At 42.2% G+C, this 14,627-nt stretch overlaps 1 protein-coding gene across 4 annotated transcripts in view; it reads left to right on the top strand.

Annotated features, from left to right (window-relative positions):
- The window catches only part of Samd12 (sterile alpha motif domain containing 12), a 439,420-nt gene that overhangs the window by 358,747 nt on the left and 66,046 nt on the right, over window positions 1-14,627 (top strand). For 2 of the 4 annotated variants that reach the window (XM_040730486.1, XM_040730492.1), the window contains one exon: window positions 1,458-1,801. The exons of the other annotated variants lie outside the window; for them this stretch is intronic. In XM_040730486.1, coding sequence (XP_040586420.1) covers window positions 1,458-1,489 — 32 coding nt within the window. In that variant the 3' untranslated portion in view covers window positions 1,490-1,801. Of the gene's footprint in view, window positions 1-1,457; window positions 1,802-14,627 lie in introns of those variants that run through there. 4 annotated transcript variants of the gene reach the window in all.

Raw genomic sequence — 14,627 nt, 5'->3', positions numbered from 1 at the left:
AGTTTCTTGGTTAAAGATGGGACTCCATGTCCACTTCCCCCCCCCCTCATTCCTAGGATCCCATCTGGTTTGGACTATGCAAGTCTGAATTGTGGTAATACATCTTATTTATGATTTATTAAAGCTTGCCTGAGGATTTAGAAAGCGAAATCAATCACAAGCTATAGAGATCAGGCTGTGGTAGTACATACCTGTAACCCCCCCACTTGGGAGGTAGAGGTAGACAAATATCTGTTAGTTCAAGGTCACACGGAGCTAGTCAGAACTGATCCAGTCCTAAAGAGAAACAGCTCACACAAAGATGATCTCAACACTCAGCGCGCATCAGTCATGTTGCATCTGGAAGACACAGTTTGCTCGACTCACCCCACCCCCGTCTCTTGCTTTAAAAATCTATTCACCTCCTCTTCCACACAGATCATCTTTGAGTGAAGGGCTTTGATGAAGGCATCTCACTTAGAACTGAGTGCTCCAATGTACATTGTCCAGTTGTGGGTCTCTGAGACCCATCTGCCGCAAGAACCTTCTTTGATGTAAGTTGAGCACTGATCTATGAGTGTAGCAGTGTGCCATTAGGAGTCATTTTATTACTACATTCCTTTAACAGAATAATAGTATTAGGTCCGTGACCTATCTAGTCTCAGGTTCTTGGCCACTTAGGCGTATCAGGTATGGATTCCATCTCATGGACTGGGCCTTAAATTCACTTTATTTAAGCAATTGACTACTCTCACAATATGTGTGTCCGTATTACATCAGTATATCTTTCAAGTAGGTTATTGTTTTAGGTTGCAGGGTTTATATCTGGATGCTATTGAAAAACTTTCTCCACTGGTATGCAAAGCCTGTCCAATACCACAAACACGAGTTAGTAGGGACAAAACTTTGAGGTAGGTACCAGCTTGACTTCTCCATATTTGATGGCATCAGTAAGTGTTGTCTTCAGCAAACGGACCTTACCATAAGGTTGTAGAGAGCAGCCAATAGTCTTGGCAATAACTTGGGGTGTTTGGCCATTTCCATATGGTCCTCTTTTCTACCACAAGATGTAACCCATGTCTGGCACCTGAGGTTTTACTTGGTGAAATAAGATGCTTAGTTGGGGCATTGTCTTCTCTATTATCTAGTTTCTCCATTTAGATTCCTTTCATATGATAAATATTTAGGAAGCTTCCATAAGCATAGGTTTCTGTGTGGTTTTTCAAATGCCCATTGGTGTTAGTTATCCCTCCCCATATTCCCTTCTTTACCTTTCTTTCTCATCCCTATCCAAATTTAATCTTACTCTAGTTTTCCTTCTATCTCTACTCCTTGAAGAGATCCTTACCTCCTACCTGGCGCTTTACTGAGTACTTAACCTTGTGATTATTCAGATTATAGCATACATTTTGGAAGCTAGCATCAACATATAAAAAAATATAATGTTTGCCTTTCCCCCATGCCTTTTACCATGGCAGCTACACTGAGTGTGTCTACTGAATGCAGATGATCCACGGAATTCCAGTTTGTGAGCCTTCACATCTCCCACTGCACAGACAGGAGCTACTCACATGAATGATGATCTCACCCCAGGTTGCTCCAACAATGGAAATGAATCTGGAATATGCATCTGTTCATGCTGGTAACATCAACCTGCAACTATGAAGAAAGATACATGCACGCGCTTCTATGCAAACGGTTCTTACTAGTTGGAATAAAACAAGCTAGATGAGAGACATAGAGAAGTTTTATAAACACTACTAAAACATTCAGATCAATACAAGAGACCAGAAACTTGATTGAATAAAACATCTTGCTTTCACCTCATTGCATCCTTGTCCATATTGATCAGCTGTAATAGAGCACGACAAAAGGTATTGATTGACTGAGGCAATTCTCAGGTATTTGGGACTTGAAAGCAGCTATAGACTACCAAGAAGGCAATGCTCTACAAGCCAAAACTAGGGAGGGTTAAGTGAAAAAAGGGCTGGGGCTTAAGCTATTCAGTGTCTGAATCCATCTGGCAAATGACTTGCTTGAGGCAGATCGGGCCTCATTTACTCCGCCCATAAGTGATAGCTAAGCACACGTTGCTTATTGTCTTATAAATAGCTGTTGATAAAATGCCTGCTTAAACTATTTGCCTGGGTTTCTGTAATATTGATTTCTAGTAGACTCTGAAAAAACAGCAAAAGCACATTGAACACAGAGCTCCTTCTATATTTGCGTGTGTGTGTGTGTGTGTGTACATGTGTGTGTGTGTGTGTGCGTACGCGTGTGTGGAGAGAGAGAGAGAGAGAGAGAGAGAGAGAGAGAGAGAGAGAGGTAGGGGGAACAGCAGAGAACAGTGCAGAAGGTTTAAATTCACCCACCCATATTCAGAAAACAGAAAGATGAGAGCATAAATTTTTATTTCTTTACTTTAGATTTATTTTCTCTTTATTTGTGTGTGCTCATGCACACATGCATGCATTTGTGTGTGTGTGTGTGTGTGTGTGTGTGTACACATGTGTGTAGATGACCACAAAGTTCAGAAGAGATGGTCAGATTCCCTGGAGTTGGAGTTACAGGAAGTTGTTGTAAGCTGCAGGACATGAATGCTGAGACACAAACTCTACCGTCTCCAACAGCATTAAGTGCTCTTACCCTCTGAGCCATCTCTATCCAGCAAAACAGAACAGCTTTTGTCTTAACTGGGGAGCTGCAGAATGCATCATGGTAAATACATCAGAAGAATCCAGACAATGATACTGGAGCCAAAATAAAGATTATTGTTAGAAAGCGTGAGGAAACAATCCAGTATCTTCCAGATACTTGCAGGGCCTCACTCTGGCTAGTTGTTGAAGCTTTGTTCTGCATGTATTAGTTGATTGTCTCCTTGTTGTGACCAAGAGAGGGTTTATTTTGACTGGTAGTTTAAGGATATAGTCCATCAAGGCTGCGAAGCACAGTGGCGGGGAACATCAGCCCTTATCAGACCCATCGTCCTGAAGCAGAAACAGATGAGTGAAGGGGCTCAACTACCCTTCTCCTTTTTATTCAGTCCAGTGCCCAGCCCACAGGACTGTGCAACCACAGCAAGGGCAGGCCTTCGTGTCTCGGTTAAATTTTTACCAGAAACACCCTCAAGACCTGACCATGAGTCTGTTTCCTACCATAATTCCAAGTCTAGTCAGGTTGTCAATGAATATTAAGTATCACGCCAAAGAAAGAAAAATTCAAGGTTCCTGGAAATGTCATTTACTAGGCATATCTGAGACTCATCCTCCTCGAGGACAGCATTGGTGGGATTTGAGAAGAATGGAGTGTCTTGAAAGGGAAAGTGACAGATATTTTAAAATATCAAAGCTGTACAAATTAAAAGTGTGGGTCACTATCTCCTAGGAAAATAATCGTGCAGGAAAGGGTGAGTGATGGTGGGACACTGCTTATACTATGTGTTCAGTGAATGAAAAAGACTGTATTCAAAAGAAAGGGGAAGAAGGATGAAACTGTATTTGTTTGAGTTGGTGGGAGGAAATGGATTTCCATAGCTGGAAATCCAGTTTTGAAAAATAGGCATTTAAGCGTATCTTTCAGAGATGTGAGAGAAAATGCCAAATAGATAACCAGTCCAGGAACAGGAAGCAAGGGCATAAAGGATGAGTATATATATATCGAGAGAGAAAAAGAGAGGGAGAGAGAGAAGCTTGAAGAGCCAATCCACTCTTTAAGTTGTAGACCTACGTATTGGGATATATTCATAAAATCAAAGGCACATGTTTGTGCATTGTCTAATGTAATAAAGAGTTTCAAGCTAGTTAATAAAAATAAGATGGAAATGTGCTGAAAACTTCAATTAGGGAGAGTTTGCATCAAATCCAAATGCAAGGAGGAGCCAGGACCATACCCCCAGCCCCCCCAACCCCCACCCCTCCACCCCTGCCAAGCATCTTCTCCAGAAAATGCCTCTGTTTATTCGACTGCAGCCATCATCTGCAGCTGAGGAAATGGCGTGCCACAGTTTTATGAATGATGGGAAGCGGGTGGCCTGGCTTTCTCAGAGCATCTCAGTTTTAAATGCTTTTCTTTATCCTCCACTTCCGCTTGTGGAGTTTCCAGACAGTGTTTGATCTTGCTGAATCACAGCACTGGAAACCCTCAAAAACTTCTTCTGTGTTGACTTACCTGCAGCCTTCAAAATGAACAGGGCATGTGCCTCTTATTGTAAGTGGAACAGAGGAAGGGAGACGTCGGCTGCTCCTATAAGTAGCTCACAGTTTAAGATGTTTTACATTTCTAAATACAGAGCTTTCTGATTTTTTAATTTTTCATTTTTTTTAGTTTTAAGATATAAATTTTATAGATTTACAACGTACAGCATTTTTGTTATTTTTGTACATTGTAGAGTGGCTAAATCAAGCCAGCTTATATATTATCTTACAAATCAATGTTTATAGTGAGAACACTTCAAATTTCAAGTACATTTTTTTCAAACTACAGTCACCCCACAATAGTTCTTTAACTTCTTAGTTCTATCTAAGTGAATTTTATACCCTTTGTCCCATAACTTACAAATGGTCTACCCTCCCCTGGCCTCTCCCAATTACTTTGATACTCACAGGTTTTATAAGGTCGACTTTAGGTTCCCGTGACTGAGACCATGCAATGTTCATCCTCCTTTGTCTACATTATTTCACTTAACATAGTGGCTTCCAGGCTCATCATGTTTCCTTCTAATGCTAAATAACAATTCTCTTGCATGAACATAATACATCCTCTTTATCTATTCACCCATTGATTAGCATCTAGGTATCTTGACTGTTATGAAGGCAGCGTTGGACATGAGAACACAAATATCTTTCCAGCGTCTTTTGGTTATGTGTCCATAAGTGAAACTGCCTGTTGTATGGTAGTTTTATTTTTCATGTTTACCGAATGTCCACACCATTTTCCATAATGAGGGCACTACATTACATTCTCATGAGCAGTGTACTATGTCTCTTATTCTCCCCATCTTCACTAACACTCTTCTGTTTCTGTTTGTTAATAGCCATTCCCACAAAGGAGAACTGGTATCAGTGTCTTATACTGTAAGATGGCTTACAGTCTTGGATAGAAACTATGGTTTTTAAACATTTTCCCAACAGTGAATTTCCTATTCTCATGCAAAGCTGTAGGCCTTATCTGCATAAAAGTTTCTGTATATAAATTTTACATATACTTGAATCAAAGAGCCGATACTCCCATTCATGCATCACTTAATTATCCTTCAGCTTTTGTGACTTTAATTGTATCTTTTTGTTTCATCCTCACTTCTAAATCATGTTTGATAAAAAGGCCAAATGGATAGAAAGGCAAGAATTTGAGTTCTAACTGATTTATCTGGTGGAACCAAGGATAAACATAGAATGCACTATTATATCTTATGCCTCGGGTACTCTTCTTAGAATAAGGACTGGTTCTGAACTTCTTTCCTCCTTACTCTTTGTGTTCTGCTGATGGGGATGTCTTCTGTATATATGTTTCTCTTATTGGTTGATGAATAAAGCACTGTGGCCAGTGAGGCAGGAAGTACAGGCAGGGCTAGGAGACAAGGAGAATTCTGGGAAGTGTAGGCAGACAGCAGATGCCATGTGAGACTGGGAAGGTAGGACTCACCGAACCCTTCTCTGGTATGATAAGGCCATGTGAAAATACTTAGATTAATAGAAATGTGTTAATAATTAAGACAGGGCTAGCCAATAAGAAGCCCTAGTCATCGGCCAACAGCTTCATAACTAATATAGCATCTGTGTGTTTATTTGGGGTTGAAGGACTGTGGAACCAGCCAGAACAGAAAGTTCTTGTTACATTCTGCCCCTTTATCCACTTCTGTTCAGCCTTCAACAGTTCCTAAAGAATGTCTTTACTACCTAGGCTTCTGAATTCCTAGCCTCAACCAGTGAAAAACAGTGCCCTTAAGAGTACAATTTGTCACTCTATTAAAGAAAGAATGTTACGTTGTGCCCAGTTTGTTCTACATATTCAAGGCTGCCATATGGCTTCAATGGATGTTAAGCAAAAATGTACTTAATATCTCATAAAACCCACATAAAGATGTCAAATGTCCATAATTAAAGAAGAATCCTCTTTGAGCTATCGTTTTACCAATTAGCCACCTGGAGCTGCCGGGCCAAGTCCTAATCAATTAGACAGTTGTGGATGTTTTGAAGACGTACAAGTCCTAAGGAGAGTTGGGAATACTTACCAAGCTTAGCGGTGATGATAGTTCTGGGATAACTGGATTCAGGATGTTCTCATTATAAAAATGCCTCATGCAGGGCTGTTTCGCTCCCTCAGGTAATCACCATCACAAGTAGCTGAGCAGCATCACTGAGCCTTGCCCTTTCAGACTATTAGAGCTCACAGTGGCCTTGTGAGGAGCAATCATGTGGAGGTCACATGAAATTGCTTTCTGAATTATTTCACTTTCTCTCCATGGTTTCTTCCCTTCTACGGAGGACGGTCATGCCTTGACTCCGGCTTGCAACACGGGCAGGTGCATAATAACAGTTGAACCCTTCCTCCATCAGCTCTCCAACCAGAGAGCGACAACCGAGGGAAATATCACAACAGGCGTCAGTCGCCCTAGTGAGGGGACACAAGATGAAGTAGATGCTGAGCCACCCCGCAGACACCCCAGCTCTCACTCCAGCCCATCTGCTTCCTTCTGTCTTCCCTCCAGCCTTCTGCCTTCACTCCTGTATATGACAGCAATGTTACGCTTCATCTAGGGGTTATCTTCACCAGCTTTGGGGGAAAATGGCTATGGGTTTCTGGATGACTTTGGGACAGTCCCTTCATCTTGCAGAATATTTTCTATTTTGTTTTAGTTTTTGGTAGTTTCTTAAGTTTGTCTTTTCTTTGCCTTTAAAACAAATGCATATTCCAGTATATGATTATTCACATCACTAAAGGGAAATATATGTACATGCTGTTTATAAAAGATGGCCAGATGCTGGAGAATATCCTTCAAGTAGACTTGGAAGGAGAGGAGGCAGAGGTGGCTGAGTCTGTGACTGTGCCAAACAGACACCTCTGATGGGATGAAGGTGCTGGTAGAAATGAGCCACTGGAGATGGCTACTTAAAACCCATTTGCCATATGCATAGAGTGGTAACTAAAGGTGCATGTTGATTTGTGCAGGTGTTATTTTTAAAAAACTGCCTGAGAATTGGACCTGGGGCTAGAAATAAAATTGAAACATATTCAGAAACAACTATTTCAATGGTAGTGGAATATGCTATGCCTCTTGCAGAGTAGAGGAAGTCTCAAATTACATAATTAAAAACATCTCCTCATGGCTAGGAAGAGGGGTAGTGGGTGCCTTTAAAGTTGGTGGGAACCTTCTGAGACTGTCTGCTTCCTGTCAGCACCTCTACTGAAAGCTCTATTCCCATCTCTGCTGCCAGGCAGCCAAGGCTAACAGCCTTCAGTGTCACGGTGACACTGTGGCTTATATCCGAGTATGCACCATTACTCAGTGTTCAGTTTATACTAGGAGTCTACGATGTACCCATTATGCTCTCCACCTGAGTGGTTGTATACATTCCCTCTATGTTCACTGGCGTCCATGTAATCCCTCTACCTTTCCTGGGAAGATTTAACTTCTAGAAGTTGGCAATGCTGACTTTTTACTTATTGTGTGGAAATTCTTTTCCATCTTTCCAAGAAATGCTGTGACTAAAATGCAGCTGTAAGTATCCACATTGCTTCATGGACAGACTGCTTTTCCATGGTCTATGTGTGTGTTTAAGCAGTGTCCTGATAGCTCCTTCAGGAAAACGTATGTCAGTAAAGTTTCACATTCCTCAATACTTGGTACTTAAGACAAGGTTAGAACTGAAAAGAAAGAAAGAGAGAGGGAGAGAAAGAAAGAAAGAAAGAAAGAAAGAAAGAAAGAAAGAAAGAAAGAAAGAAAGAAAGAAAGAAAGAAGAAAGAGGAAGGAAGGAAGGAAGGGGAAGGATAGAGAGAGAGAGAGAGAGAGAAAAGGAAGGAAGAAAGAAGAAAGAGGAAGGAAGGAAGGAGGAAGGAGAGAGAGAGCAAAGGAAGGAAGAAAGAAGAAAGAGGAAGGAAGGAAGGGGAAGGGCAGAGAGAGAGAGAGAGAGAAGGAAGGAAGAAAGAAGAAAGAGGAAGGAAGGAAGGAAGGAGAGAGAGAGAGAGAGAGCTGATTTTTCTAATTTCAGCTTTGTTGCACTCCATTTTAAAACCGAAGTCCACGCCATGCCTTCTGTTGTGTTCTCATGTGTTTGTTCATATAAATTACGGTCTATGGGTCTGGATTGACGCTCAGCTCAGCTGTTCATCACTGTTCTTGCAAAGGACTTGGGTTCGTTCGACTCCTGGCATGTACATGATAACCCACAATTGTCCGTCCCTCCAATCCCAGGGATTCCCTGAAGCCCTACATGTGCATGGCACACGCATACTCATGCAGGCTCGCACGCTATGCACACAGAAGAGGTAAAAATAAATCTTGTAGTTTTGAAAAGCATAATTACAGTCCACACTTGTTTAGCGCTTGGCTCTCACAAGCTTCTGTACCGTGGACTCTACAACGTTTCTTCTACCCACCAGCTACCAAAACGGGGACACTAAGTAAAGGATCTTTATGCACAACTGAGTTAAAATAGCAAGAAAATAGTGGGAAATGGATTGAGCAGATATTGATAAACAGACGTTGAACCTGGGTGGGAGGACTGTATAATCAGTACAATGCTGCCTCGTGTTCTATGTCTGAAAATTATCAGTAAAGCACGTTTTTAATCATAATAATATAAGTGGTGAAATAAGGTGAACTTGTCACAAGAAACAACATTTCTGCCATGTCTGTGGTGCTCAAAAGAATTGGAATGCCTCTTTTCAGGGTAGAAAATGTAGTAACCACGCTCTGGTGTAGAAGGCCTTTTTTTTCTGGTATTCCTTGGCCCTAAATGGCTTCCTATTTCTTGAAGCGTTCCTTCTGAGCCCATTTTGTACCCTGGGAAGACACGAGGAGGTGTCATTCTGCGTGGCATGGAAACGTCCCTGTGGTGTTCGTTTGTGCGAACCTGACTTTGCCCAGGCGCTTGTCTGTGTTGTATATAAATGACTTCTTCAGTGCGTCTTCTGCCCTCCAGCCTCATTTTCTTATTGTTAACTGAAGAATTGTTCATCTCTATTTAGACTTGGGCTCTGCATCTGCTTTATGCTCTCCATCTGTTCTCATTGTAGTTGCGTTGTAATATATTAGGTGCTGGGTAACACTTAAGGACCTCGCCAAGTCAGCGTGGGCCTTGAGCTTTCTTTCTCTCTTAGTGGGAAAGCGGCTCAGACTTAGCAAAAATATACATTTTGTTTCGTTGCCAAGCAGAAACCACACCACCTTTGAAGTGTCACTCAGCTGCCATTCTTGCATTCTCTTCCTCTTTGTCTTTCTCCCCTGAGTGCCCTGTCCTTCACCCCCCCCCACCTGCAGAGAGAGGTGATGTGGCTTTCCGAGGCTTTCTGCACCAATGAGAGGCTGGTATATAATGGACTGAAAATTCAGGTACTGCTCTGTTCAATGAGCCTCTCTCAGATGCTGCAGGCTATTGGGCAGAAGAGAGACAGCTGTACCCTGGAACGTCTGAGTCAGTATGCCTCAAAAACCCAGCCTCTACAAGGTCCCGCTTTCCCGCTCTGCAAAGTGGCAGGACTATGGCCTACTTTATAGTATTGTCATGCAGATAAACTTCAAAAGGTGTCCAGAGCAGGACCTGTCACCTGTTGCAAAAGCTTCACAAATCGTCAGTAGCTATCATGACTGTTAGCTCTGCAGTCACTGTCAACTCAGGAAAGTGCTAACTGTGGACACTAATAGCTACCAGAAAAAAAAGTAAGAATGTGTTTTCTTGGTTGACAAATTAAGTTGAAGCCGAATTTACATTAACAGCAGGCGTTCGCCAGCTTTGAAAACATAGCTACCAATGAGGATCCAAAAGAAAGGCTCTGAGGATGGCATTCTTTTCAAGTGTCACCCTCACTTGGATTGGACACTTTTACCGAAATGTGAGTCTCACTGAATTTCTTTTTCTCCTTTCTTGTCTAGCCAGCTGTCATTATATGTACCCTCAGAGGTGGGAGTTTTCTGACTGGGGCTTGCACAGGACGGAAGAGTCAGGCTTTGATTCTGCTTGTGTTTGAGGTTAGCGATGAAGAATTCAAAAGGAGCACTGTCGGGTGCTCTGGGGGAGAGTCCAGGCGTCACCTTCTTCTGTTTGCTGGAAAGTTGGAGATAGCAAAGAACAGCAATGCTAATAAGTAGCACTGGGCCTAGCAGAGCTCACAAAGCAATTCCATACTTCTGAAGAAACAGAAGCCTTTGATGCGTGCATTTTTGACACACACAGAAATTCAAACGCTGGTTAAATTTTGATTAAAACATCTGTATTCATTTATTTGCACTTTTAGCAATCACTTAACTTAGCATCTTCTTGGGCCCAGGCACGTCGTCAGACCCTGGAATGGTGCATGGAGTACAACTACCACCAAAGGAAAACGAAATCACAGTTCAGTTCTGTAATTTGAAGAGAACTGAGAAAGGGGCATACTGCTAATATGTGATGGCCAGGAAATGGGGCAGAGCCTAAGGAAAAATAGTAGCAGGGATCTGGGACCATGGTGGCTTAAATTAACACATGGAACAGGTGACTACTTCACAATGAGGAAATCAGAGTAGGGTCACCCCAAAGAGGGTGACATCACTTCCCTTCTGCTTTCAGGAAAGTACCTTCTCATTGGTAAACCCTGCCTGGGATGCCAATTAGCACATGGAGTCAGGTAAAGACAATGGATAATGGAACTAGAAAGGACAAGGGAAGGAGTCCGGCACAGATCCTTCAAGATCATAGGTCTACTGGTGGAAGAAAGACACATGAACAACCAATATTAATATGATAGTTATAAGATTACACTATATAACTCTAGCTAAAATACTCATACCTGTAAACTAATGTAAGGCCCCAGACACGGGACAGAAAATGGCTCAGCAGACAGAGGCACTTACTACCAAGCCCGTTGACCTGAGTTCAGTCTCCACAATCCATGTGGTGGAATGAGCAAGCTGATCCTTGCAAACTGGCCCCTGACTTCTACACATGAGCTTAGCATACACACATACATACATGCACATAGAGACACAAAAACACTATTAAATAAACATACTTTTAAAAAGATCTCAGACCATACAGCTACTAGCACTTATATTAGGGATCTTCAAAACTGAGGGTAGATGGAAATTTCTGTCCCACCTGGTCACAAAACCGTTAGTCCCAAATAACACACAAAGGCTTATTTTAACTATAAACTGTTTGGCTGATGGCTCAGGCTTCTTACTGGCTAGCTCTCTCTTCATTATTAACCCATAACTGTTAATCTATGTATTTTCACAAAGCTTTATCTTGCCAGACAATGCCCAGGTGTCTTACCTTCCCAGTAGCTACATGGCATCCCCAAGCAACCAAGGTCTGGAGGTCTGTACAGACAAATAGGATGTGAGGTAGCTGGAAGGAAACAGGATATGTATGAGCAGGGAGAAACAGGAAAATTGCTCTCTTGTCTGCTGAGACGCTAAGGAGTTAAGGTATGGCAATGGCTTGCTCCTTTTCTCTGATCTCTCAGCATTTTCCTCTAGATCTGCCTCTAGGTTTTTATTACATAGGCCTCTATAGTTAGCTAGTGGCAAGTTCATTTTCTGACCTTCATACAGGCTTTATTTGTACAACCGAGAAAAAGTTTTCTGCTTGCTGGAGAGAGGTAGAGAGACTATAATGAGGGGCAGAAGAAAAGATTAATAAACAAATCACACAGATAATATTTGCTTAAAAACTTTAGTACTGGAGCTAGGGAGATTAGTATGTAGCAGCACCTGTTCTGCAGTTATGAGAACCTGGGTACAGACTCCTAGCATGTACAAAAGAAATCTTGGTCTGACTGTGCATACCTGCACTTGCCTGTAACCCCAGGGCAGCGTTGGTAGGGGAAGATATCCTGATCCAGAGAGTTAGCTGGCCAGTCATCCTAGGTTAAACTAGCTTCCAGCTCAGTGAGAGACCAGCTCTCTAGGCAATAAGGCAGAGAATGATGGAAGAAAATATACAACATCTTCCTATGCCCAACTTATGGGCACAAACGCCTACACATTCGCAGGTGTGCAACACACACACACACACACACACACACACACGAAGGAAAGAAAGAAGTCATCATGAAGAGAGCCTAAGGTATACAGAATACAAACTGGGTCTTTTGTGAAGCTTTATTTTGATTTCTGGAGAAGATGAGTCAGTGTCAGCACAAGTTTCATAGCACCGTGAGATACTTCTGACACACAAGCTTTCTGAGAGCAAATGTTGCTTGTTTGCTGCATGAACCAGCATCTAGAATAGCAGGTGACACAGGCTAGGTGCTCAGGAGCGCCTTGGATCCTGGATATTTCTATACCTAAACCCATGGCTCAACTCATTAAAATTAAATTTGATATACTGTAATGACTGATACTATTTTGATTCTTCCTTTGTGGTAGAAAATTAAAGAAATTTCTAGAGTAGTTTTGTGAACCAAGCACTAGAAGGGGACTTGGAGCATCGGTCCATCATTTGGAGCATTGCTTAGCCTTCTGTCTTTTGCTCTCATCCCTACAGTAGAAACTATGTTCTCCCCTCCTCCATAATGTTATTGTGAAGATCATGTGGTATCAAAGAGGCCTCAGCAGGTAGAGAGTACTTGTCAGAAGAGATGTGAGGATGCTTTGGGTTTCTTCTCAATGCAGAGAGGCACAACAGATGTGTGTTCTTCAAAACATCAAAAGGTACTCCATTAAACATGAAGTGTCTCTATGTTATGGGAGTCTAATTCAGTCTTATGCAGGTTCCCCGTTTGTCAGACCTGAGTCAGTGATTCTGTGGGTTTCCCCATCATGGTCTTGACTGCTTTGTTTATATTATCGCTCCTCCCTCACTTCGATTGTACTCCAGGAGCTTGGTCCATTGGTTAGTTGTGGATTTCTGCATCTGCCTCCATCTGTTTCTGGAAGAGGCTTCTACCTTCTCTTGGGTTGTGGATTGTAGACACAGGGATGTGGGAATGATGGAGAGGCGCCTTGGTCCTGCCTCAATGAGATGATGGGACAGAGTAGTAGACTTCCTAGAGGAGGACTTACCCTCTCCAAGGAGCAGATGGGAGGTTGGGAGGGAGTGGGGGGAGCGGGAGGAGAGGAGGGAGGGGAGTGAGAAGCAGGTATTGGAATGTAAAAAATAAATTAATAAAAAAGAAATAAGAGAAAACAAACAAACAAATCATGGGGTTTCTCAACTTTGATACATTTATATTTGGGTTGTTGTACTTTCTGATATTTTGATGCAGGTGATTTTCTTCTACATTGTAGGGCCTAGTGGGATATTCTTGACCTCTATGGGTGACCACTGACATGCCCAGTACCACCATCACTACTTGTAATGACCAAAAGTATCTCAAGATACTATGGTATGCCTGGAGGGCAAAGTTTCCCCTGCACTAAATATTCATTCTCACTCTCAAGCACACTCTAGAATTTTTCTAAAACATACTGGCAACTTTCTTGGCCTCTTGTATGCGGGCTTTTGGACTATAACAGTCAAAAACCATCTGTAACATTCCTAATACCTTAAGGCATGTTAAAAAGATTTGCCTGCATCTCTAGGATGCTGTAGTTTTGTAGACCCGTGTCTTTGTTCCACGGTTTTGATTTTTCCCTCCCACTCTGCCTGTGTGGCTGACAGCTGTCACTTTCTTGTAAGCATTGATGTATACTAATTTTCTATTTCTAATCTGCTGAGAATTTAAAAGGCAGCTAGCTTTCACAGACTGAATCTAAAATGAGAGTGCGCCGTCCCTATGTTTGGGCCTAGATGTGCAGGCGCCTGCCAGATGGGCTTGCTTTTCCTCTTGATCCATGAAGAGGCCTTCTTCTTCCTCACTTCTCAGTTCTGCTCTGCACACACATGTACGTATGTGTGTCCACATCACTGTTGTCAGCCACGGCTTTCCCGTTTCCTTGGTTTGGAATGAAAGAAGAGAGAGGTGAGGTGTTCAAACATGCCTGCCAATCATGCAAAAGTCTGTCGTAGAGTAGTTCAATCATTCCTGTTCTTACAGCCATTGCCGGTATAGCTTCTTTTTAGAAATTGTATGGAGAATGTATCATTAATGTAAGGCTTTACAGAATCTGGATAATACAGGTGAATGAAATGGTCTTCAACATTTTAAGTAACATAAGTCCAATCTCTTAGGACCGAGCATTCAGCGTGGTGCCAGGCACACATTATATTTGGGAAAGAAAGCACATGAATGAATTACAAAAATATACTCTACCATCCCATTTGCTAGTGCAGGGGGAGACCTGATGTGATGTGACAAGCCAAAGATAAGAGCTTCAAAACTCCAGATGGGGAAAATGGTTTATAATGAAGCACAGGCTAATCTTTCATGTCACAGATAAAGAGAGGGTGGTAATGGCCGCAAGAGAGGCAAACGAAATGGCTGAACTTCAGCCCGTTTCCGGATCCACTGCAGTTCCCTTTTAAGTCCGCAGATTGGGAATGGCCCAGAACATTTCAGCTCCTGGGAC

The sequence above is a fragment of the Mesocricetus auratus genome, unplaced genomic scaffold (assembly GCF_017639785.1).
Source record: "Mesocricetus auratus isolate SY011 unplaced genomic scaffold, BCM_Maur_2.0 Super-Scaffold_100023, whole genome shotgun sequence".
Lineage (NCBI taxonomy): Eukaryota > Metazoa > Chordata > Mammalia > Rodentia > Cricetidae > Mesocricetus > Mesocricetus auratus.
This window is presented reverse-complemented; position numbering and strand designations above follow the sequence as displayed.